The sequence below is a fragment of the Hibiscus syriacus genome, unplaced genomic scaffold, assembly GCF_006381635.1.
Source record: "Hibiscus syriacus cultivar Baekdansim isolate YM2019G1 unplaced genomic scaffold, ASM638163v2 tig00110793_pilon, whole genome shotgun sequence".
NCBI lineage: Eukaryota > Viridiplantae > Streptophyta > Magnoliopsida > Malvales > Malvaceae > Hibiscus > Hibiscus syriacus.
The window spans coordinates 717,593-742,839 of NW_024062864.1; the positions used below are offsets into that span (position 1 = coordinate 717,593).

The 25,247-nt window shown below is 37.6% G+C and overlaps 2 protein-coding genes and 1 pseudogene across 2 annotated transcripts; 2 read left to right on the forward strand and 1 right to left on the reverse strand.

Moving 5' to 3' along the window:
• The first annotated feature begins 634 nt into the window (after positions 1–634).
• On the forward strand, positions 635–4,027 carry LOC120141066 (G-box-binding factor 3-like). The gene is made up of 11 exons (XM_039156008.1): positions 635–887; positions 1,073–1,117; positions 1,248–1,331; positions 1,425–1,505; positions 2,057–2,216; positions 2,305–2,348; positions 2,483–2,531; positions 2,902–3,098; positions 3,220–3,297; positions 3,428–3,553; positions 3,677–4,027. Exons 1-11 carry the CDS (start codon positions 825–827, stop codon positions 3,836–3,838), a joined length of 1,089 nt encoding a protein of 362 aa, XP_039011939.1. The 5' UTR covers positions 635–824; the 3' UTR covers positions 3,839–4,027.
• Positions 4,028–6,594: 2,567 nt separating this feature from the next.
• On the forward strand, positions 6,595–9,008 carry LOC120141030 (putative glucose-6-phosphate 1-epimerase). Its single transcript, XM_039155974.1, has 8 exons — positions 6,595–7,217; positions 7,303–7,377; positions 7,472–7,528; positions 7,608–7,771; positions 7,915–8,049; positions 8,172–8,274; positions 8,463–8,562; positions 8,656–9,008. Exons 1-8 carry the CDS (start codon positions 7,107–7,109, stop codon positions 8,865–8,867), a joined length of 957 nt encoding a protein of 318 aa, XP_039011905.1. The 5' UTR covers positions 6,595–7,106; the 3' UTR covers positions 8,868–9,008.
• A 958-nt stretch (positions 9,009–9,966) lies between these two features.
• LOC120141027 lies at positions 9,967–16,519 on the reverse strand (annotated as a pseudogene).
• Positions 16,520–25,247: the final 8,728 nt, after the last annotated feature.

The following is a 25,247-nucleotide window of genomic DNA, read 5'->3' on the forward strand; positions in this document are numbered from 1 at the left end:
AATATAAAATCATAAATAGCGTAATAATTAAATAAATTATCGAATCAATTATATTGTCATAATTTTAATTAAATAATTAAATATAAAAATCAACACCTTTAATATTAAAGTTTATGTCCAATTAGTTATAAAATTAAAATCACAAAATGGTTTCTGAAAATGGTAAAGTCAGTTAAGTTGATCTATAATTTTGATCACGAATTCTAGATTCAGATTATACATCCAAGTCCAATCCAAAAGAAGAAGAAGAAGAGCAGGGTCAAACAAACAGTTCTTACGTGGGAATTGCATGGGCAAACAAGCGGGCAATGGTGGATTTCAAAGGACCAAGTCATTGTGGTTAAATCTCAGAAAAATAGATATCCAAATTCCTTATATTTTAATGAAACATGGCCACGTAAGCCCACATGACGGGTGGAACAGGTTGGATTTTGGACCCCAGATGCGTATACCCACTAAATAACGAACACGTGTCAGACAAAAGTGACGTTGGAATACGTAAATGACCAGTCCCAACACAGATGAGCCAGCTCGACCAGCCACCGTGTACCCCTCTTATACGGTAGATTTGTACACTTGTTTGTTTCAACGACACGTTTTTGTTGACGTGGATATCACCTTCCGTTGGCGCCCCCTGTCTTTTCCTTCTCCTCCGCCTCGCCTCTTCGGATTTGAAAAAAAGGGAAAATTGAAGCAAAGAACACCAACCCTTTGCTCCGTTTAAGAGTGAAGATAATGCATTATTCCCCCCCCCCAATTGAAGGTATTCTGACAGAGAGAGGTGAACCTTCTAGAACTTAGGGTTCAACTTTGGTGCCTTGCCCATGGAAAACAAGGATGAAGGGAAGTCCCGTAAGTCTGACAAATCTTCTTCACCGATGCCAACGGTAAGCTTCAACATTATTCATGTTTAACTGTTGAAAGTAGAATTAAGCTGTAGTTTTTTGTGCTAGAAAAGATCAATTACTATACTTGTTCACTTGAACCAATTTATTTAGGGAACAATTTTTAAAGGTAATATAATTTTTGAAGCTGATATCTAAGTATTGGCCAATCCTTTTTCTATTCACAGGATCAGAACAATTTTCATGTCTATCCCGATTGGGCTGCTATGCAGGTAATCAACTTTATGTATACTCTTATTTCCCTCTTTCTTGCTGACCTGTCAAGGCATTGCAATTCGCAATCTGTTTTTTTTTTAATAAAATTGCTAATGGGGACTTTATGGTTCTATATTACGTATTTAGGCATATTACGGTATGCCACCATATTACAATTCAGCTGTGGGATCAGGCCATGCTCCTCCCCCTTATATGTGGGGTCCACCACAGGTCTTGCACTCGGCTCTTGGGAAGTTCAAGTTCAAGTTTTTTACTGAACTACTCTGTAATTAATTGAATGTACTAATTTATTAACTGTTCCACCCTATGATGCTACCCTATGGTGCGCCTTATGCAACAATCTACCCTCATGGGGGAGTTTATGCACATCCTGCAGTTCCTCTGGTAAGTTTACTTGTCGCTTTCTCTTAAATATAATACCCTCTGCTTTGTAGATATAGAGATGAGTACTGGTTATGTGTAGTTTATGATGTTCGAGTATCGTTAGTACACATGCTGTTTTATAATACTCTTTCTTCTTCCTGCCCCATGTTTCGAGTTTAGACAGTAGTCTTTTTTAATGGTTACCAACTAGATAGTACTCACTTGATTCTTTACCAGTACAATTAGAAACACTGACTCAAGAAAGTTGCATTCTTTCGCTAAATAACACTTCGGTACGCTGCTTTTATTGTATCATATTATATATTAATTATTTTTTATCTGTTTGCTCCTGAACTCCAGGCATCATCACATGGTCATGTTGTTCCATCATCACCTGCAGTAAATGACTTTTGTTGAATGATTCTTTTGAAACCGTTCCTGTTTTATCCAAATTTATTGTTGATTTACTTGCACATAACTGTTTCAACGAGTTAGCTGGGAAGTTGTCAGTCTATACCTTATGCTTTAAGCAGGTGTTGAATATAAGTATAAACCCAAACATTTTAATGCAGGCTGCAGCGCCTGTGGATACACCTACAAAGTCCGCTGGAAATACTGAACAAGGTTTAATGAAGAAGCTCAAAGGATTTGATGGCCTTGCTATATCAATAGGCAACGATAATGCTGAGAATGCCGAGGGAAGAGTTGAGCCTAGATCGAAGCTATATCTTAGCAACCTATCTGTTGGAGATTGGACAACCAAGTCAGTTTTCTAATTGATCCCTTGTTGTTTGACTCTGTAATCATGTTGACAGTGTAGAGACTCGAGGTTCCACTGATGGTACTGATGGGAATACAACTGGGGTGAGATCTCCTTCCCAATTGTTTAAGCTACTAACATCTTCTTTTTCGATTTTCTTTTTAAGTTATTTGGACAATGATTAAGGCAATCATTCCCTCTTTCTAATGTAATATCTTTGTCACTTTACACCTGTCAGACGGATCAAAGTAGGCGAAAAAGAAGCAGGGAGAGGGCACCAACCACTGGTATGATTCTGTTCTTCAGCTATTATATTGTTGATGATTAATAGAGTTGACCTGGAAGGTCAACATTTTTGTTAGGCTAATTCATAGTATCCTCCTCTTGTGCGGAAATGGTGTGGCATCTACATTTTTAAAACTATTCAGGAACACCTACCAATTCTCCCCTACTATGAGGAAATCTCATTAGATATCTGCAGGCGCACCTGTCAAACTTCTAGATGTAGTGCTTAGGCTCATGACCTTGATATGCGAAAGCTTTTTGTGAAATTTGGAAGGAATATGTGTTAGAAAATGAAAAGAATGATAAATATAATGAATCTTGGGATGGGTATGGAGTTTTAGTTTTATTGATGTATGGTCTCTGTGTTAGCAGGCGGAGATGGGAAAATTGAGGCGAAGTCTAATCCAGTAGCTGCACGGGAGGTGATTGCAACCTTTTCTCCTAAAACAATTGGAACTGTACTTTCTCCTGGCATGACCACATGCACAAGTTTGGAGTTTAGGAACCCCCCAACCATAAATCCAATGGGAGAACATTGCGGAGTAATGCCTTCTGACGTCTGGTTGCAGGTATTTCTGAATCGAATTCTCGTATATCTATTATTCTTTATATCCTGTCTTCATTTTAGTATGAGAAGGGGGGATTCTGCTGTCATAATTCGTTGCTAAATTTTGAATCAAAATTAACCAGAATGAACGAGAGCTGAAACAGGAGAGGAGGAAACAATATAATAGAGAATCTGCTAGAAGGTCAAGGTTGAGGAAGCAGGTACAAGAAATACATCTTTTTCTCCCACTCTTAAAAGCTTATGATTCTTTCTTTGAGCCATTTCACCAGATAATGAAGTGTACACATGAATCATGATGAAGCTAATGCAATGCAATATATTCTTATGTAGGCTGAGACCGAAGAGCTTGCTCGTAAAGTTGAATCCTTGACGTCAGAGAATGCAACACTCAGATCTGAAATAAATCAATTAACCAAAATGTCAGAGAAACTAAGGCTAGAAAATGCTATATTAGTGGTAAACGGGCACATTCAGACTTCAGCATTTTTCTTTTTTGGTAGCTTAACCTGCGACATGCGAGATTGCCCCCTTCAACTCCATACTTCTTTTAATTGACCTGTGAAGTGTATTGTAATTCAGGAGGGACTGAAAAAGGATGAAGGCAGACATGCACAGGAAAATATTTTGAGCAAAAAACAAGACAAAGAGGGTGAAATGTGCGAGGAAAAGTCAGACTCAAGTGCCAAGCTACGTCAACTCTTGGACCCGAGTCCTAGAGCCGATGCCATGGCTGCCGGATGAATAAGGAGAAGAGTTCTTGCTGAGTTGTTTTTTACATTAAATTGGAGGAAATGAGGTAACTTTGGATTTGTAAGTTAGCATTAGGATAAAATAGTTTATTAACAGTTCTTTGCATTTGTAAGTTAGCTTTCTAAGGGCATTAACTGATATATATTTTAATCTGAAAATCAGAGTGCTGAGAGAAGTCCTGAAAAAGATAGTGTATAGGATAATGGAAACATGGTATACATAATATCCAACGATTGTTCGATTTTTTTTTCTATAATCAATTTGCAGCCTCATTTCATGCTTGAATGAATGTAGTAAATTATTTTCCGTCTTGTTGCCTAAATGACTAATCTATGCCAACAGCTAATTGTTCGCGGCCTAAATTCTTTTGGTCTGGTCTGAACAGGGCAATAGAACAAAGGGATAATTTAACGGTATATCACCTTAAAAAGGGTAAACTACATCAATGGTCACTAAAGTTCGGTTTAATTTTTTGTTAGCATAATATTAAAAAAATCTGAAAGTTTGTTTAAATAGTCGCTTTAAATTTTTTTTTTATAAATATTTTGGCTCTTAATGTTTTATTTTAGGACAAAATGACTCTTGATTGATTGAAAAATGTTAACAGTCAACACTTATAGCTAATATGAAACCATCACTTTTGATGTATAATACACATACCATCACTCTAATGCTTGACATGTGCCATGTCTGATTTCATTTCATGCTCACACTTTACTTATTACTTACTGGATATAATGTCAAAAGCCTGCATGCTAGCAAATCACCTCTTAAGTCTGCATTTCCGTATCGAATCCATTAAGTTCACCTACTGGCAAACAAATCCAGATCATGCCACAATTTAACTGCAGATTCCATGCCGTACGTCTTGTAAATATCTGTCCAGAAAGAGGCGAAAATAGTTGTGGGGAAAAAAAGACAAGGACAAACCTGTTTATAGCCCTGTCGAAATGAATTGCATCTCGACAGATGTTGTTCAACACCACTCCAAGCTGCATAAACAGCACTGTTAATCAGATATTGGTTATCAGCCAGTTCCAATTCATTGTTAGGTCTACATTGGGAGTTTTGAACAGCTATAACTCGGTTGAAACTTGAAATTCAAACAAAAAATTCGAATTAATGCAAAAAAAAACTCAATATATATATAAACACTAATTTTCATTGTTCAATTGACGAAATAATCAGCGTCATAGTTGATGTGCTTAAAAATGAGAGAGTAATATAATAATAAAAGTACCACATGACATGAGACATGCAATTACAATGCATGAACCCATCCATCCATTATCCATGCTGAAAACCAAGGCTGCCCACATGATTTAAAATTTCAAACCCTAATCTCCTTCCAACAGTGCCAGCTTTTTTTTTGTCCTCCACATGTTCCCTTCCCTCCTTGGGTGAACCAAAAATTATTTAGAAAATCCAAAACTAATTTCCAATTTATTTTTTATTTGAATAATACTTCAATTTTTTTTCCAAAAAATCGATATTATACTTTTAATTAATTGTTTTTTTGGTTTAAAGTAAAAGTAAATAACCATAAACAAAATCAAAAGGAAGCTGTGTAAAATAAGCAAAATATGTATTACAAACAAGGAATTTGGAGTGTAATTCAATTATAAGAATAGTCTACTCCACTCCTGTAGTTGTAGAATTTATTGGAGAGGAGCTAGCAATCAAATAATATTGAATTGGATTCCTATATAATTGTCATCAGCACATGGAAATGTCTTGCTGAAATTTCTTTGACTTCAATTTAAAAAAATATATTATTGGCTTCATTCTACATATTTCTCAAATGTTTCAAGCTTCCATGTATCTCCTTATCATCAAAATTTATGTATACGCTAATTTTTATAGTATTGTTGATAAAAAAAATGAAGTTGATGTCAAGGTTTTGACTAAAAAGAGAAGCTTTTGTTTGTTTCTTGTAAAAAAGCTTAAAAGTTATATGGATGGCGCTCTTTTTCTTCCTTCCATGGCTGAGACTTTTATAAAATAAACATTAAAAATGATAGATAGAGAGAGAAAAGCTGTCAGAATCTGAAATTTTATCATTTTCAAATCTTGGGTATTGACCGTTCTGTACAAATGATATGTACTATGGGTGTATTCGGTTTAATTTTTTATTAAAAATTGAATTGAATTGAAATAAACGTTTTTCAAAATTTAAATTGAAATCGAAGGGTTAAAATATTAAAAAAATCGAAATCGATTTTTTCAGTTTGGTTCGATTTTTTTAAAACGGTTCGGATTTTTCGGTTTGAATTTTCAGTTTTTCAAAAAAATCACTTAAAATTATCTATTCGGTTTAATATGAAACAAATGAGTTTCATATGAAAAACCCGAATCAAACCGAACCGTTTTACTCTATTCGTATCGATTTTTCGATTTTCCGAGTTTCGTTGCTGAGCCCTAACATGTACTTCTCGTATCTCCTTGTCCTAGATCATTGCAACAGGCAACACGCCCATTACCTTCTTGAATCTTAATTAATGGCTCAGTTCTTGGCTCCTTGTTCCTTAATTTTTTAGTTTTAAATCAACCAGGAAATGGGGTTGCTTCTTACGGCAAAGGGGTTATTTAAACATCTCCATTCTTTCCATGCAAAAAGCATTGCTTTACTTCCTACTTTCTGAAATTTATATTCTTACTAATTCAATCTTTGAATAGGGAATTGGCGTGTGTTCCATTTCTCTTTCTCGTGTGAAAAAAAAATGAAAGAAAAATATTTCTAGTGCTGTGAGATTTTTAAATTGTTTATTTGAACTTACTTATATTGTCTTGTTGTGATGTGATGTGTAAATGACAAATTTTTATCATGATTTGTTTATGAATCTGTGCCTTGGGGGGTGTTAGGTGTAGGTGTTTAAAGTTGCCAGATGTTCAACCTTTTCCTGTTCATATTTTTAAATCCTTAGGGTTCCAATGTCAGTCTTTTTAGCAGCAGTAATTTGGTTTTGGGCACACAAAATAAAGGGTCTTTAGATCTGAGCCGTAATTGTCAGCAAAGACTAGGAATTTTTGAGGTTGGTTGTTGAGTTTTTCTGCTTTAATTTCACGAGATCAGAGGTTTGTCAGAAGATAATGTGCCCTTAATGAACTTCTCAGTCTGACCTCTGTGCTTTTAAATTCTGTCGGCATTTCGGTGTTGATAAGAATTCTAGAGAATTGTTTTTTGGGGGTTTAAATTCTAGAATCCTAGAGTAAAAAAAGGGGAACCTTTGTGAGGGAATTTGGGGTTTTGATTACGAAAATGGGGCATTCTGCTGCAGTATGGGATTATAGGGCTGCAACTGAGATCACAAAGGATTGGAATGGGATCGATACGATTGTTCTTCGGAACCCTCGAGGGGCTTCGGCAAGGGTCGGATTTATGATTTGTTCTTTCCCCCTTTTTTGTGTTAATTTCAGCTTGATTTTTGTGTTAATTTTGTGTTTTAATGTTACAGGTTAGCCTACATGGAGGTCAGGTAACTTCATGGAGGAATGAACGAGGGGAGGAACTTCTGTTTACAAGTAGTAAGGTAGGGGAAAGGTTAGAGGATGTTTAATTTCTATAAAAGTTATCCGAGATGCCGATTCGAGTTATGGATTCTTGTTCTTTTTAATGAATTTTAGGCTATTTTAAAGCCCCCAAAAGCTGTTCGAGGAGGGATCCCTATTTGTTTCCCACAGGTAGTCTTCATTCTCTGTCACTTGGTAAATTTAGTTATATGGAATTTTATTCATGGTTGCTTATCGGATGCTTGTTAAGTTCGGTAACTGCGGATCGCTCGAGCAACATGGATTTGCTAGGAACAAGGTTTGGACAATCGATGAAAATCCTCCACCTCTTAGTCCGAATGATTCCCATGGAAAATCCTTCGTTGACCTTTTGCTTAAACCATCTGAAGAAGATCTCAAATGTTGGCCCCATAGGTAAGAGCTCAGATGTTTACACCGTTCTCGATTTATGACATTAACTGATATATTGAGATTGCAAGTTATCCGGCAACTGAATCTGTATAAGTAAACGAGTTGCTTATATGTTGCTGACAGACTTTTTTCTTTGTCCCTTTCAGTTTTGAGTGTCGCCTGAGAGTATCACTTGCAGCAGATGGAAGTCTGAAATTAATATCACGAATTAGGAATGTCAACGGGAAGCCATTTAGTTTCTCTTTTGCGTATCATACGTATTTGTCAGTTTCCGACATCAGGTATATGTAGTGTTTTTGCTGGAATCTATCTTGAGATCATATTAACTATCAATTTCCCTTTGGATCAAGTAGAAGTTATAAATTCTTTCTGGATGTTACATGAACATGAACTGTGTTCACAGTGAAGTGAGGATAGAAGGGCTGGAGACACTCGACTACCTAGACAACCTTTGCCATAAAGAACGTTTTACCGAGCAAGGAGATGCTATAACATTCGAATCCGAGGTACGCGAGTTATACTATTACTTTGAAGTGTCCAGTTATGTATGTTTGTGATATCAGGGGCGACCAACTCCGGTCATTGGCATCGAGATACAGTGTATTATACTTGAAAGTCATTTGTCTGGCGAGAGTGCTGCAACATGAGTTCTTTCACGAGTTTTAAAGAATAATGCTTAAACGTTGTTTGACAGGTGGATCGAGTTTATCTGAGTACTCCAAACGTAGTTGCTGTACTTGACCACGAAAGGAAACGAACATATGTTATCAGGAAGGAGGGACTGCCCGATGTTGGTAAGCTTCAAGTACTTAAGGATGTTTTTGTAGTGTATGCTCAGCTCGTTTTCTAAACAAATAACAAAATGACTGCGATTCTGTTGTTAACAGTGGTATGGAATCCGTGGGAGAAGAAATCGAAATCAATGGCAGATTTCGGAGATGACGAGTACAAACAGATGCTATGCGTGGATGGAGCAGCAATCGAGAAGCCGATTACATTGAAACCAGGTGAGGAGTGGACGGGGCGGCTAGAACTCTCGGTCGTAGCATCAACATTGAGCAGTGAACATATTGATCTGCAGACAAGCAATGGGTTTTGAGTAAGAATACATTGGATGTAGGATGGTTGTAGTAAAGATCCACAGCCAGTGGTAGGACATGTAAAGTAGCAAGTAGAAACCCTGAAATTCTGATGCCAATCAGAAGCTAAAACACCCTTCGATTTTTTGTTGTTGTTTTAATGGCTTCTTATCTGAGATGGTGGTGGCCTTCATTGTTGTTATCGGTGAGATAATCTGGAAACGAGGGAGGGAGGTTAAGTGCAAAATTGAAATATTTTCCAAAAAACAAGTGGAAGAGAAGATGATGGATGAAAGGTGAAACAGCAATAATAGAGATATGATTAAAATTTGAATCGCATACATCTCTATCATTTGAATCATGGAGGCTGCTGTTGCTGATGCCCCACCACGCTTCCCTGCGTTGAGATTCAAACTAAATAATTTCTTTAAAATTAAGGTTTACACAACTCAGGCTCATAAAGGACCGGAAACTTATATCGTTTCAATTGAATTTAAAATAAGCTGATATTCTTTCTAAGATAAGATTATATCTTAGATAAATTTCCAATGAATTACAAATATTAAAAAAATGTCTTACTTTCCAAAGATGTAGTCTTAAATAATGTAGATGATAGTTGATAGAGAAAATTGTCAAATATTTATTATTGTGCAATTGAATATTTCTATCTCAAAACAATAATAAATAAAATTTTAAACAATAAGGGAAAAAATATAAAAAAAAAAGTTTTCTGAAAAAATAAATATATTTAATATATATTTCGAATACAAGAGAGATGAATCATTTATGGGCTAGAAAAATTTTAAACTATAATTGGATATAGAGATAGAGATCATTTATATAATATTATGAACTTATAATGGTTAAAAAATATGTTCAACTTGTATAATTTTTTTTATTACATTGTCTGAGATGTATTAATATACATTGAAAAGATAATTAACAACCGATTATGTTATAAGAAGACATCTTAACTCAAATAACATTTTAAAAATAAATTATATAACCAACCAACAGGGCACAAGTAATAATAAAAGCAAACATTTTTTTAGAAAAATGATGTATAAAAAGATAAATGAAGCTCGGTCTATATAGCACTTTGTCAAGTCTTGTAACTATATAAAGTTAAAAACAATCAAATACATATTTTTCTTACACTACTAATATAAATTTATAGGCCCCGGCGATACTCCAGTTGTTTGGTATTCTCCAGTAATACCTACGAAGCAAAGGAATTAATGCTTAAACCGATGTTGCTAGACATGATTATCATGCAAATCATGGACAAGAAAATTTCAGGTACTTTCAAAGGAAATGGAGGACTTGGCATATAAAAGAAAGCTAACAACGGTCCTCACTTCTCTAATGTAGTTTGCTACGGCCTTGCAGCCTTCAATCGCAAGTCCCATCACATTTTCGAAGATATCCACAGGTAATTTAGCATCCATTTGTATCAAAGTAATGGTAGTCATTTCCCTCTTAACTAGTTTAATACAAACCATTTTGACCAGTCTATATAGTCTTATGTAAATCAGAGGGTAAAGTAAGTTACAGTACAGGGGAAAGCTTAGGCAAAGTGAGTCTTTATATTAAAAGAAAATGTACTGTGGGTTGTTAAATTGCTCGGCCGTATGTAACAAAAAACAAACAGACTGCAACATTGTTAGAGTATTATTAGTTTGTTATTAGTTTGTTATGGGTTGTTATTAGCTGGTTATTAGTTTGTTATGTTGGTTACTTGAGCTATATAAGTCATACTTGCATTAGGTTGTATGCAGGGTATTTCTTCAATGTTCAATAAAGACTTCATTCTGTCATCTCTCTATCTTTAAGCTTCCTCCTTCATTTGTTATCTCAGTCCATATCTTTCATCACTCTCAGCCTCCATGGCAGCATTCTCACATGGTATCTTTCGCCAAAGTTCTGGGAATTTTGCTTTCACGCTTCTAAACTTTCTGTCTCTCTAGTTCTTCATTCATGGTGCACAATGGGTCTAGTCAGCAAACTGCTGACTCAGTTACCATGCTCGGGCTTTAACACCACTACAACACAACATTCATTGAGCTTTTGGGGCTCATTCTCAAATATTATTTGGATTGTGGTGATGGAGGCTGAAAGTGGCTTACCATCGTACTATAATGTTTGGGGAGTCGAGATCGATGCTTCCATTCAAGACATCAAGCGTGCTTATCAAAAGCTTGCAATGCAATGGCATCTGGATAAGTGGACGAGCACTCCTTCTCTATTGAGTGAAGCCAAGCGTAAATTCCAGCAGATTCAAGAAGCTTATTCCGTTTTATCAGATCAGAGGAAGAGAACTCATTACGATGCTGGATTATTTGATCCCGATGATGAAGACGATCAGGGCTTGTCTGATTTTATGGCTGAAATGATCTCCCTTATGGCTCAAACAAGGGAAGAGGAGAAAGTTTGTAGCCTGGAGGAGCTGCAGAAAATGTTGTGCGATATGGCACAAGAATTTCACTCACCGTCGTGGTTCTGTGGACTGTCATCTCTGCCGAGGCACCAACGCCTCAAGAAACCAAAAAGATCGTCGAGGCGCCTGTTCGATGGGCACATTTTTCTTTGCTATTATCCTTTTGTATTTTTTGCTTCCTCTGTTTTTGAGATCTGCGCATTCCTTCAAGATCCTCGAAAAGTTTCTCTTTCTTCAGAACTGGAAACCGCTGTAGTGATGTCTCCCCCAATTGAGCCTCCAGCCAAGTCCTTCGACTCTCAAAATTCTTCACATCCTCCTTTGAATGAAATAACCCTTTCTTCAATGACCAGGAGGTCCGTCGCTGCGCACCCATGGCATGATCTTGAGATTGGACCTGGAACTTCTACGATTTTTAACTGCGTGGTTGAAATTGGAAAAGGGAGCAAGGTGAAATATGAACTTGACAAGAGAACTGGTTTGATCAAGATTGATCGTATCCTTTATTCATCAGTTGTGTATCCTCACAACTATGATCTTCTTGTGAAACATGACAACCATATGGAGCCTGGTTGTGAGGTTTACTTGCATAGAATTGGTAGAGCAGAGCATTTCGGCCTCAAGGGAGCTGTGTTCAACTTACTCTGTGGTGATGCAGATCAAATGTTTCAATGATGTTGTTGGTGTTTGGTTTGTTTCACATTTTTGTTATAGAATAGGTTTTTCTTTTAGAATTTTTTGTTGAATGTTCATTCACATCAAAAGTTTGTTCCGATTCAAGTCGAACGGAGGGAAGCATCTGCACTTCCGATTCAAATCGAACGGAGGGAAGCATCGACACTTCCGATTCAAGTTGAACGGAGGGAAGCATCGGCACTTCCGATTCAAGTCGAACGGAAGGAAGCATCGGCACTTCCGATTCAAGTCGAACGGAAGGAAGCATCAGCACTTCCGATTCAAGTCGAACGGAAGGATGTGTCTTACCTTGTTGAAGGAGGAAGAGAAAGTAGAGGGAATGTTAGACTGTTATCAATGCAGCACATGCATGAGGAGGCAGTTAGTCTGTTAGGTTGATTAGCTAAGAGTGTTAGTTTGTTAGACGGTTATTGGCAGCTAATGAGAGCTTAATCTTCTCTTATAAATGTAATGCACCAGCTGAGATGAATAACAAGTCATTCTTTCCTGTGTATACTTTCTGTTATACTCACTTCCTAATATGGTATCATTCGCCGATGATCTTGTGGCCATCTCTCTTCCGCTTCATTACGATTCAGTTACACGTAGAACCTCATCCCCTGCCAAACTTAACTCCTCAACGTAGAACCTCATCCCCTACCAAACCCATAGTTGTTTCTTTGAATTGAAGAAGAAAAGAACAACCTTCGACGGTTCTCGAAACCAATTCAACATCATGGAATCATCACAATCTCAAATAGTTGAGCATTAAGTTTCTCAAGATGGTTCAGAAGGAAAGAAGAGCGGGGTGAATGTTAGAGTATTATTAGTTTGTTATTAGTTTGTTATGGGTTGTTATTAGCTGGTTATTAGTTTGTTATGTTGGTTACTTGAGCTATATAAGTCATACTTGTATTAGGTTGTATGCAGGGTATTTCTTCAATGTTCAATAAAGACTTCATTCTGTCATCTCTCTATCTTTAAGCTTCCTCCTTCATTTGTTATCTCAGTCCATATCTTTCATCACTCTCAGCCTCCATGGCAGCATTCTCACAAACATCAACATATATATTGCCACAGGAAAAGGAGAAAAAGGGGAAGTCCGAGATATCTTTAGAAATAAAAGCCTAAAAATGTGAATGAGAAATTATAGTCATTGCAGACCTGAAGAAGAGTCACTTTATCCAACTTAGGCAAGATCCCTACAGTGACATCGGCGCCTCCACCTCTGTCTTCAATGTAGTTCAAATCTACATATACCACAGACATTTAATTTAACAGTTCAAATGGAAATATAAAGAGAAAAATCAATACTGGATTCGTGAAACACCATTAAAAAAGATGTTTGTGATTGGAGTGGAGCATAACGTTGCAGCTGCATGAAATGAAATGTAAAAACAAATCAACTAGAAGTTTGGAGAAGTTTCAATTTTACCTCCATCAGCTTGAAGAACTTGAACAAATATATCTATCTGGGAAAAGATATTAATTAAAAAAGATTCAGAAGAACTGAAAAACGCAATGGCAGTTGGGGTATAATGGGGATTTGATTCAAACCTGAGAACGAGGCATTAGATGAGTCAAAATGCATGCATCCATGGTTTGGCGGATGACGAGAGATATCTCGGTTGACCTCCTGAGTTTGGAAAGAAAAGATTAAAGTCAATGAGCATTATAATTTTTTCTCCATAAATCTAACATTTGTCAACCATATAGCGCCATATACTCTGAATTTTTAATGTCTTGGTTTGAAGGATACCGCCGTTGATCATATAAAAAGGGATTAAAATAAACTAATAACTACGAGAAAGCCTTTAAAAATACTAAAACCAACATAATTAGTTGTCTTGGTCCAATGTTCCACAAACAAATCGGATTCTCTATTTCTTCATTTGGATTGCAAATTCTTGGTGATTATGTCAAACAGAGAATCCTCCAACAGTATCCTAATCAATTACCAGTACCACAAAAGAACAACACAACTTTAACATCATTCTATGAATAAATTAAATTGGAAAATAGATCACCTGTCACCCTCTGGTTTTCTCAAGCGATCTCCGGTACTGAAATTAGTCATACTACATTCACAGCGCACCTGATGTTCATCACATATATAAACCCAAAGATTCTATGAAGTCATAACTATGAATATTAGACATATAACTCGAAGAACGCTACCAGTGCTTGGTCATTATGTTGTTGGCTCCTATTTTGCACCTGGAAAGCATAGACTACATTTATGATTTATCAACTATAACAAAACGAAATCCAAGTAAATAGCTATCAAAATTCAGAAAACAAAAGAAATCACGATGCATGTTTGGTCAGTGACAAAGTAAACATAAACAATGTGAAGACACCATGAAAGAAAAAAGGTTACCTCTCTATGTCCGTACACTGCTGCAATGACTTTGGTGTTGCCCATCTCAAAAACAGCAGAATTGAATATTCAAAATCAAAAGAAATAAAAGGGAGCAATTTCAGATATTAGAGAAAAAGTGGTAGGTGAAACAAGTTATAAAGGCGACGCCTACCCATTAGCTTTAGAGACGGTACCGATCTCTGCACGAAGTTGCCTCATCTGAGACAACAACAACAACAACAACAAAACCTTGATTCCCATATGCAATGGGGTAAGGGGGAGGTAGGGTAGTAGGTTGATCCCAACGCCAGGTTGAGAGCAGCTTCCGTGGAAGACCTCCGGCAGTCAGAAAATTAAAAATAAAGATAAGATGCAAAATGCGTGTATAAATAAATAAATAAATACATAGATGAACAGACTTCATATGCAGTCTTGATATGTGCGTCTGTAATGGGGAGTAATCCCTGTAAATAATTCTCTGCAAATAATTCCCTACATAGAAATCTCTGCATATAGACTGAAAATGTAAGACCCAGCTAAATTTAAAAAGAGGAAACATGAATAGAAATGATACACAGAAGTCAATAATAGCAAGCTACGAGGAGGAATAACTTCAAATGAGTTAATTCTTAAACTAAGGCAACACTACTCCGATACCCTAGTTCTAAGCCTTCTTACATTTCAATGACAAAAACATGTATAAAGTAGGAGTCATGGAAAGTACTACAAAGACATTAAAAAGAAGACAGAGATGTTACACCCTATGGTTGTGAACCGCACTACTCAACTACCCTGGTCTTAAGTCTCCATACTTTCCTATCAGAGGTCATGTCCTCGGTAAGGGCTAATTCCTTCAAATCAGGTCTCAAGCAGTCTTCCCACTTACGTCTTGGTCATCCTCTCCTTCTGACACCGTCGACTGTAATCGACTCTACCCTCCTGACCGCATCCGTCGGTTGTCGCCTAAGGACATGCCCAAACCACCGTAGTCTTCCCTCCCTCAATTTTTCGGATACAAGCACCACCCCCCAAGTACATCCTAATAGCAGAGTTAGGTGTCATGTCCCACAGAGTCCTACCACATGTCCATCGAAGCATTCTCATTTCTGCGGCCTCCATCCTCCTTATGTGATCCTTCTTGATTGCCCAACATTCTGATCCATACAGCAGCGCTGGTCTTATTGCCATTCTATAAAATTTTCCCTTTAGTTTTAGAGGCACCTTCTTGTCACACAAAACTCCAGTAGCAGCCCTCCACTTTAGCCATCCCGCCTTTATACGGTGTGTAACGTCTTCATCTACACCCCCCATCTTTATGTATCATAGAACCTAAGTACTTGAAACAATCATTTGAGGGAATAATGTGTCCTTCTATACATACTTCTACATCTTCAACGTTTTGGTTGCCACTGAAGTTTGAACATACATAATTTGTCTTTTCAATATTGATCCTTAGACCTTTTTCTTCCAAAGCAGTCTTCCAGGTAGCAAGTCTACTATTCAACTCAGTTTTTGTTTCAGCAATTAGGACAATGTCGTCAGCGAAAAGCATACACCATGGAACACCGTCTGGTGTCGCACAATAGATGTCGTCCATAATCAAGGCGAAGATGTAAGGGCTAAGAGCCGACCCCTGGTGGAGTCCGATTTCCACCGGGAATGCCTTGGTTTCGTCAACTGTAGTCCTGACGGTAGTAGTAGATCTACAGTATATATCACGAATCACCCGGATATAAGCAGTTGGGATCCGTCTCGTTTCCAAGGTCTTCCAGATCGTATCGCGGGGAACGCTATCATATGCCTTCTCAAGGTCAATGAACGCCATGTGAAGATCACTATTTTTTCCCTATATTTCTCCATAAGTCGTCGAAGTAGATGAATCGCCTCCGTAGTATACCTGCCTGGCATAAAGCCAAATTGGTTTTCTGAAACCCTAGTAACCTGTCTCAACCTAGCCTCTATTACCCTTTCCCATAGCTTCATGGTATGGCTGAGTAGTTTAATACCTTTGTAGTTGCCACAACGTTAGGGATCTCTTTTATTCTTATAGAAAGAAAATGAAGAGAGAAAAAGAAGATTACTTCCATGGGACGACGACCGTCCAAGCAGAGACCTTCGGGGCTCACGAATTCCATCTTCGCCTACAACAATCCAATTGCTGAAGATTAACAGGTGTTGCGCCTAGCTTTTCCTATAGATTGACTAGAACTCTAAAACCTCCAGGGTTTTAGCTGGGATACTAGAGCGTGGTGGCTCACTGGAACTGGCTTTGCGGGTTTGGGCCTAATAGAGTAAGCCTAATTCCAGTAACTCGGCTCATTATAAGTGCACTAATGGCATAGCAAATATAGTGATTATATATATATATATATATATATATTTGTTTTAATATAGGGTAATTAGGCGATTTTCCCGATATATCATCGGTGAACAGTATATTTCTTGATCTAACACCGGTCAGATTATATTTCCCGATCTAACACCCTTAGCAGTAAAACGCGCCCCCTGCACTGCGCTATACGATGATTTGACGCCACGTAGGGTATAGAGTACCCCCTGCACCGCATTATACGGTGATCTGGCATACACGTGGGTATAGCGCGGCCCCTGTAGCACGCTATACATGGATATCCGACACGTGGGGTATAGCACGGTACAGGGCGCGCGCTATACCCCTAATTACCCAACCTTCACGTCCTCATCCTCCCTATAAATACCCCCATCCTCAATCACTTTTATTACACCAAATTCTATCAAATTCTCTAAATTTCTCTCAAATACTCTCTTTTTTAAGGTATATTTTATAATATTTTCACAATTATGTTTTTACTTTATTTAATATTTTACTAATATAATTCTTTTGCAGATATATAATGGAAGACAGTCTACTCCGCTCGGATGGAAATCATATATCTCTACATTTTGCTGATATGGTAACATTTTAACGTTCTAATTTAATTTAAATTATTAGTAATATTTAGTTATTTATTTAATGCATGATTATTAGATTAAGAATTAAATATCTCGACACTTTGCTGATACGGTAACATTTTAACGTTTTAATTTAATTTAAATTATTATTAATAATTAGTTGATTCATTTAATGCATGATTATTAGATTAAGAATTAATTTTTTAATTATTTATTTTTAGGAGAATGATCGTGTATTAGATCCTTTTATTAGGAATCTTAAGTTAGTGATACCCAGCCGTGTCTTGCCGTATTTAGTAGAGGCTGGATTCGGTTACATAGGTAGATATCAGGGTCACTGTAAGATAGAGCTAGACCTGATTTTTGCCTTAGTAGAGCGGTGGAGGCCGGAGACCCATACATTCCATCTTCCGTGCGGAGAGTGCACGATAACACTTGAGGATGTTTCTATGCACCTGGGGCTTCCGGTGGATGGAGATGTGATATCGGGGATAGCTTCCGGTTCTTGGACTACTTTGTGTCGGGATAGTCTAGGACGTGTCCCAGAAAATTTTATCGGAGGTAGGATACCGTTAATTTGGTTAGATGCCAATTTTCGGGAGTTGAGCGCAGACGCCTCTGAGGATGAGGTTAAGATGTATGCACAGGCATCCATACTACAGCTGATAGGAGGGTTGCTGATGGCGGACAAATCGCGCAACCTAGTTCACTGCATGTGGTTGCGACATCTTAGCGACTTTCGTCTCGCTGGATCATTCAGTTGGGACTCGATAGTTTTGGCTTTGCTGTACAGGGAGATGTGCGGAGCCACTGACTACAGGCGTAATACTATCGGTGGATGTCTCATGCTGCTGCAGTCTTGGGCATTGTATCGATTGCCCTTTTTATGTCCAGTTGTGAAGAACCCATTCGTATTTCCACTACTTCTGAGGTAATTATAAAACTGATTTTATATATTAATAATTTTATACAGCGTATAACAAATTTTTTGTCCTTGAATAGGTGGTCTACTGATAGGAAAAAACATCAGGAGCTACATGATGATTTATAAAAGATTAGGGTGCTAATCGATCAGAAGGCTGACACACAGGTATGAATTTTAATGTTTAAAAATCGATTTTTAGATTATAGTTATATAATTAGATTATTGTTTTAATAAAAATTATATATTATTTGTTTTAGTTTGAATGAGTGCCATATTCTACTGATGATGTGAGGGCGGTGATCCCACCTGAGTTGAGGGGTCCATTAGATGTTTGGATGGTGATGGTCCCTCTGATCTATTATGAGACCGTCGAGTGGCACTCCACTGATCGCGTGCTCCGGCAGTTTGGTTGTTTTCAACCAATTCCGGAAGCACCTCGCAATATGGACGAGTTGCATAGCTTAGATAGACGCGGCAAGACAGATACAGATTGGCTGGTAAGGCATCATGGGTGGGTCGTGTTGTGGGAGGATCGACATCGGTGCCTTCCCCGTAGAGAGCCCATTTTTTATGACCTCTTGATGTATGCCAAGGATTATTATGAGTGGTTCAACAGTAACGGGAAACCGTTTCTACTTCCCGAGGATGCACGAGGGCAGACATTTCCACGACATCGACAGAGACATTCACCGACACAGTACCATCGTCCCCTGACTCGTGGACGGAGATCAGGTGCATCCGGTTCATCCTCAGCTGTACAAGAAAGACCTTCCCAGCAGCCACCACAGCCATATATGATGTCGCAACCATATATGATGCCGCCATCGCCTTTCCATTACTAGATGCCGCCGTCGCCGCCTTCACCTGGTTTTATGACCCTGCCACCGCCACCGTCACAGATGACCCCTCCTGGAGGCTATTATGGGTCTATGTTTGCAGATCCGATATGAGGTTCATATACTGGATATTTGGCGGGTTCAGCCTCATCACCCATGGTCGTAGCACAGACACCGCCTCCTGTACAGTTTTCATACTCAGCGATGTTTGGGTTTTATGAGTTTTCCCAGTTTTCGCAGGCCGGTGGGATAGTCAGTCATACATCTCCAGGGTCCTTATTCTACGAAGGTGCTTCATCGTCATCAGCTCCTCATAAACCTAATGTACCTACGCACGACGACTACGACGATGATGGTGATGATGATGACAGCAAGGATTCAGCACCGATGATATGAAGAAATCCTCCTCGAGACCGACAGCCACCGCCCTGCGGAACACATTCGCGTCGCAGGTATCGATAGATTTTTTTTATTATATTTATATTTACTTTATTTTGTTAAATTGTAATTTTTTATTATTTCTCATTTAATACTTACTTTATTTTGTTAAATTTGTTGGACTTTTTTAATGTATTTCAGTTCGTTTTGTTTATAACCATTTAATATCAGTTATTGTAATTTGGTTATCATTTATCATTTAATACTTATTGTTATTAGTTTGTTAAAATTTAATGATTGTGTTTTTTTTTTAATCTTCATCGGTGATTATCAAATGACATTAACTTGAAATAAATGCAAATTAAAGTACAAGAATTATTATTTGATAATAAAATACATCATTTCCTCATCAATTGTTGCTTGATGACAACAGAAGTGGACATGTTTTTCTAGTGTGTCCTGGGTTTCTACAATGCCCACATCTTCTGTCTTGTCTAGATCTTTCTCTAATATCCATATCGCAATGAATTCGATAGGATTTTGGACGACCACACTCACTCAATAAACTCGAATTTGGTATAATCGGAAGCTAATCTTGAACCTCATCAGGGTCTTTGTCATTACCTATGGGGGGAAACTCAAATTCGTATACCTTAAAAACTTCATATAGTAGGTATACGGGATCCACAAAATGGTTATAGTCTTGACGTGTATGCGAGCAAGCTGCTATCACATGAGAGCATGAATACTTCAGAGCTTGAAAAAACCCGCAGTCACACGTTCTGTCATTTAGATTTACTCTTAACGACACAGCTTCAATCCCTTGAAGAAGTCGCGGCAACTCTGTGACACGAAACATTTCATGCCTTCTAGAGAAGCTTGTTACAGACATTCCATTTGATGTAGCAATTTTTTTCTGTAGATCTACAACTAATCTAGGGTGATAGACATGACCGCCTTGCATCCAGGTTTGAGCTTGTCCCCCGAGCTTCGCAAAAAGTACCCCAAACGAAAATATGTAGTCTTTACCAAAGCCACTACTGGTAAGTGACGTGCACCCTTTAAGGTTGAATTGATTGCCTCTGCCAAGTTGGTCGTCATGTGTCCATATCGATATCCACCATCATATGCGTTCATCCACATTTCTTTATCGATGAGGCTGATGTAATCATATCCTTCCTCGTTCTTCGCCCGCAACTCTTGAAACATTGATTCAAACGTTCGAGGAAGTAGTTCGTAACCTGATCAAAAAATATATAACTTACTAACTTGCTGTCTTTGCAAAATTAAAACGATCGAAAGAAAACAAACTTTATAAGTTTCACTTACCCATTGCTGCTTTGATCCCAGCTCTGCAATCTGAAATGACACAGATGTTTTCCCTCGTGATAACATGTGCTCGTAAATTTCGGAGGAAAAAAGCCCAATAAGTTGTATCTTCTCCTTCGACAAGAGCAAAAGCAACTGGAAGAATGTTGCGATTGCCATCTTGGACAACTGCCAATAATAAAACTTGCTTGTATTTTCCATACAAGAAACTCCCGTCGATCTGGACCACAGGCTTGCAATATTTGACAGCATTAACGCACTGTGGGTAACTCAAAAAAACCCGGTAGAATTGGCATCGATCGCGAATAACTCGATCATTATGGTATGCATAGGAGGTTTCGAAGTCCACAATTGTCCCATGATTCAACGTCCGCACCAGCCTAAACCAACTTGGAAGTTCGTTGTAAGATGCATCTCATTTGCCATGAAGTTTGACAATGGCATTTTATTTTTCCAACCAAGTTTTTTTATAGGAGACAGTGTACCCATACTGCGATTGTATAGCTGAAATCAACACTGCAACAACTATATGAGAGCTTGTTTTGACCATGGGCATGATGGCTTGGCATATCACTTCAGAGTCCAAGTTGGGATGATCTTGGTTGACCCCTTCAGCACAACATGTGTGAGGACCGTTGTATACTGTTAGTTCCCATCTGTTGTTTTTCCTCTTCCTCTTCGATACGCGAACCATCCAATTGCATCCGTTTTCACGCTGGGCACAGTAGCATACATATTTTTCGGTTGTAGAGCGGTCTATTCTGGACTGAACAGAATTACGGATATTGTAATTTTTGATAGCCATCATCACTTCTTCTTTGCTTGAAAACTCCATGCCTAAAGATAACTCACCATTATTTATTGATGAGTAATACCCATAGTCACCGAGATGAGGTATATCCGCAAATTCTGGCCCGTACATTGTACCATAATCAGCTTCATACATGTGTGCAGGAGGGTCAGTTTGTGCCACATTTCCTGGAACTTCATCATCATCGGAGTTGAATTGCAGTGATTCTGGGTGAATGAATAGTCCAGTCTCAGCACCATCCGCACCAGGCTCACGAAGCGATTCTTCTGGTGGAGATGATGGTTCCTCCATGCTCTCCACATTTAGGTCGTAGAACCTACTACTTGCACGCCTTCCCCTTGAACTGTAAGGCATATCGACATTGAGATCGAAAAAGCTCGCAGTCGAATGTCTCCCCCTAGAGCTTGAAGCCATCGCGTCAAATGAAAACTGCACAGATGGTTGCGTCGATGGCATCTCCATATTAAGGTCAAAGGGATTTGTAGATGAATGCCTTCCCCTTGAACTGGACGCGATGTTGTCATACGGATTGTTCGTCGACCTACCTCGGTACATATCGTAAGGAGTTGCGGATGAATGTCTCCCCATTATGAGATTAAAATCATTACATATTACTGTCGTTGGGCTGTCAACTTGATCAACTTGTTCAGTCAGCCCATAGTGGGAGCTTAATGATTGACCCCGAACAGCACGCACTTGAACAAAATGTGCATACATCTCAATAGCGGCTTCTGAATAATTACTTTGAGCTTCAACCATCATTTCAACATCATCATTGTTCGAAAGTTTGAACGTTGTATAAGTTAATGGCAACAATGATGTTGGAAATCTATATTGCACAATGATGTTGGAAATCTATATTGTAACGACGACACTCTTCTTCTACTTCCAACATGAATCTTCCTCGAAATCTTCGTTATCAGCTCCTCAAGAGTTATGTTTCTCTTGAATGATATTTTAACACGCTCATTTGATACAAAAACAACGCCGGTTTCATCTTCTCGAATTTCACCATCATAATAAACAATAGCTGAAAGTCGTGCCATTATTTAAGTTTAAAAGTGCGGCACTATTATATCTGCAAAAAAAAATAAATGAAACAAACCTGATTTAATAAATTATATATGAACGAACATATAACACAATAAAATTTTTACACATCAACGTAAATAAATTAAATAATATAATTTAATATTATTACATGCACCACAAAACTATTTCGACGTATGCTCCTGCTTTCCAATTTTACAAACACAAAAATTAATTGAAAATAATTAGTATAATATTTTTTTCAAATAATCATAATAAACAATAAATATAATAAAAATTATAATAAAATTACCTTATAACGAAAAGTCGCACGAACTTCTAAATAAAATATGAGAAGATTGCCAGAATTATTGACTCGTTGACGGAATTATTGTATTAATTTATAAGTTGAGAGGAGAGATGTGAGAAACTTAACCGGCGGAGAATGGTATTTATAGCGAGGAAAGTTATATAAAACGTAGTATCTGCCCCGCGCTATATAAAATTATGTGTAAAGGTATGTCGCGGTACATGCCCCGCGCTATATAAAATTATGTGAGTAAAGGTATGTCACGGTACCTGCCCCGCGCTATACTCCTACGTGGCGTATAGCGCGCTGCAGGGGCCGCGCTATACCCACGTGTATGCCAGATCACCGTATAGCGCGGTGCAGGGGGCGCGCTATACCCCACGTGGCGCCAAATCATCGTATAGCGCGGTGCAGAGGACGCGCTTTACTGCTAAGGTTGTTAAATCGGGAAATATAATCTGACCGGTGTTAGATCGGGAAATATATTGTTCACCGGTGATATATCGAGAAAATCGCCAGGTAATTATAAGGTAATATATGTTCTAAATATTCTCAATCATTTGATAATAAAAACTCAATCATCCTTATAATCTCTATTTATTATATTTTTTCTTCTCGCTTTAGTTATCATGATTTTAAATCTAAATTTTAGATCTTTATCTCTAAAAAAGAGGTGTGAAGATACTAATTTTTTTATCCATTTTTTTATTATTGATATTATTATTATTATTATTATTTTATTTATTATTATTATTATTAAAATTATTATTACAAACAGGCCAAAATCGGGGCCCAATTACAAATCTGGAAGCCCAACCAGATGGCCTAATTAAAACCCTAAACTAATTTGGGGTTTCAACTAGGGTTTCTAAACCCTAGCACCCCAGCCGCCTCCAAGATTCTAGAAGGCCAGCTGTCGCCTCTGCCAGGTGGTCCAACGTCCAGCTGCAGACACTCTAGTGCCACGCCACCTCGCCGCCGAAGCCTCTAGAAGCTTTGCTGCCACGACTCTGATCGTCCACGTTGTTGCCTATGGTGAGTCACCACCATAGTTATGGTGACTCACCGAAAGCTTCCTAAGGGACCGGTCCGACGAAAGCCTCGGTGGTGGCTATAAAAGCCACCATACCTGCAAAATAAAAAAAACAGAGAGGAAGAACCGGAGATAACAGAAACGAGAGCAAGAACCCGAACAGACCACAACAACAAGCCAAACAAAACCCATAGCAATAAATCAAAAAGCAAAGAGAGAATAGAGGGAGAAAACTTACCACCGAGGAAGCTACGCTGTCGTCAGAACCTCCATACGCCGCAAAAGAAATTGAAATACCGAGAGTATTTCTGTAGATCTAGGTAACTACAAGGCTTTTTAGAGAAAAATGACATCGGATTCGTCTTTAGGACGTTCTGATCTTTATTTTTGGGAATTTTGAAATTTTCCGGCCACCGACAGCGGTGGCCGGCGGTGGTTGCCGACGTCGGAGCACGGCTGTCGGCCGGTGGTCTCTCTCTCAGTTTTAGAGAGAGGCGAGAGAGTTAAAAATTCTCTCTCAGTTAGAGAGAGAAGAGAGAAAGAAGAAATGAGGATGCTGGCCCGAAGGGCCAGCCGTTTAGGGTATTTAAATACCCTCTCCCAAACGATGCCGTTTTAGGGGAGGGTGTTTCTGTAATTTCATAAAGGGTAAACCCCGTCCGCATTGCTCCAAGTTTGTATACCTTGCAATTTAGTCACTGAAAGTAATTTTTGCCTATTATAATTTAGTCTTCGAAGTTTATTTTATTTTATTTCAGTCATGTCCAGTATAATTATATATTTAGGATGAATACTAAATTTAGTCCCTTATAGTTTAGTAATTATTATTTTAATCACAAACAACATGTTTTAATTTGTTTTAATTTAATATTTGAATTCAATATATGTTTATTTTAGTCACTACATTAATAAATAGGTAATATAGTATGTTTAGCCACTATATTTTTAAATAATTAATTATGAATTAGGTATTTAATTCTATTAGGTTATAATTTAGTCACTAATTTTAATTTTTATTTATTTTTACGAGTTTTATTTATTTTAAATATATAGTTTTAATTTTGTTCATTATATGTTAATTTTATACGTTTACTTTTAATTATTACTATTATTATTATTAGCCATAAATATATATTTATAATATTTATTTTATTTATTAAAATCTTATTTAATTACTTTTAACTTATTTTAATCCTGTTTTAATATATATTTATTTTTCAATATTAAGAAAGGGCAGTCTTAAAACAACTGGATGTCTATTTTCTGATATTTTTAAATAAATAAATATCCTATTTTATAAATTATATATTAATTGTTTTAATTATTTATTTATTTTTTAATATC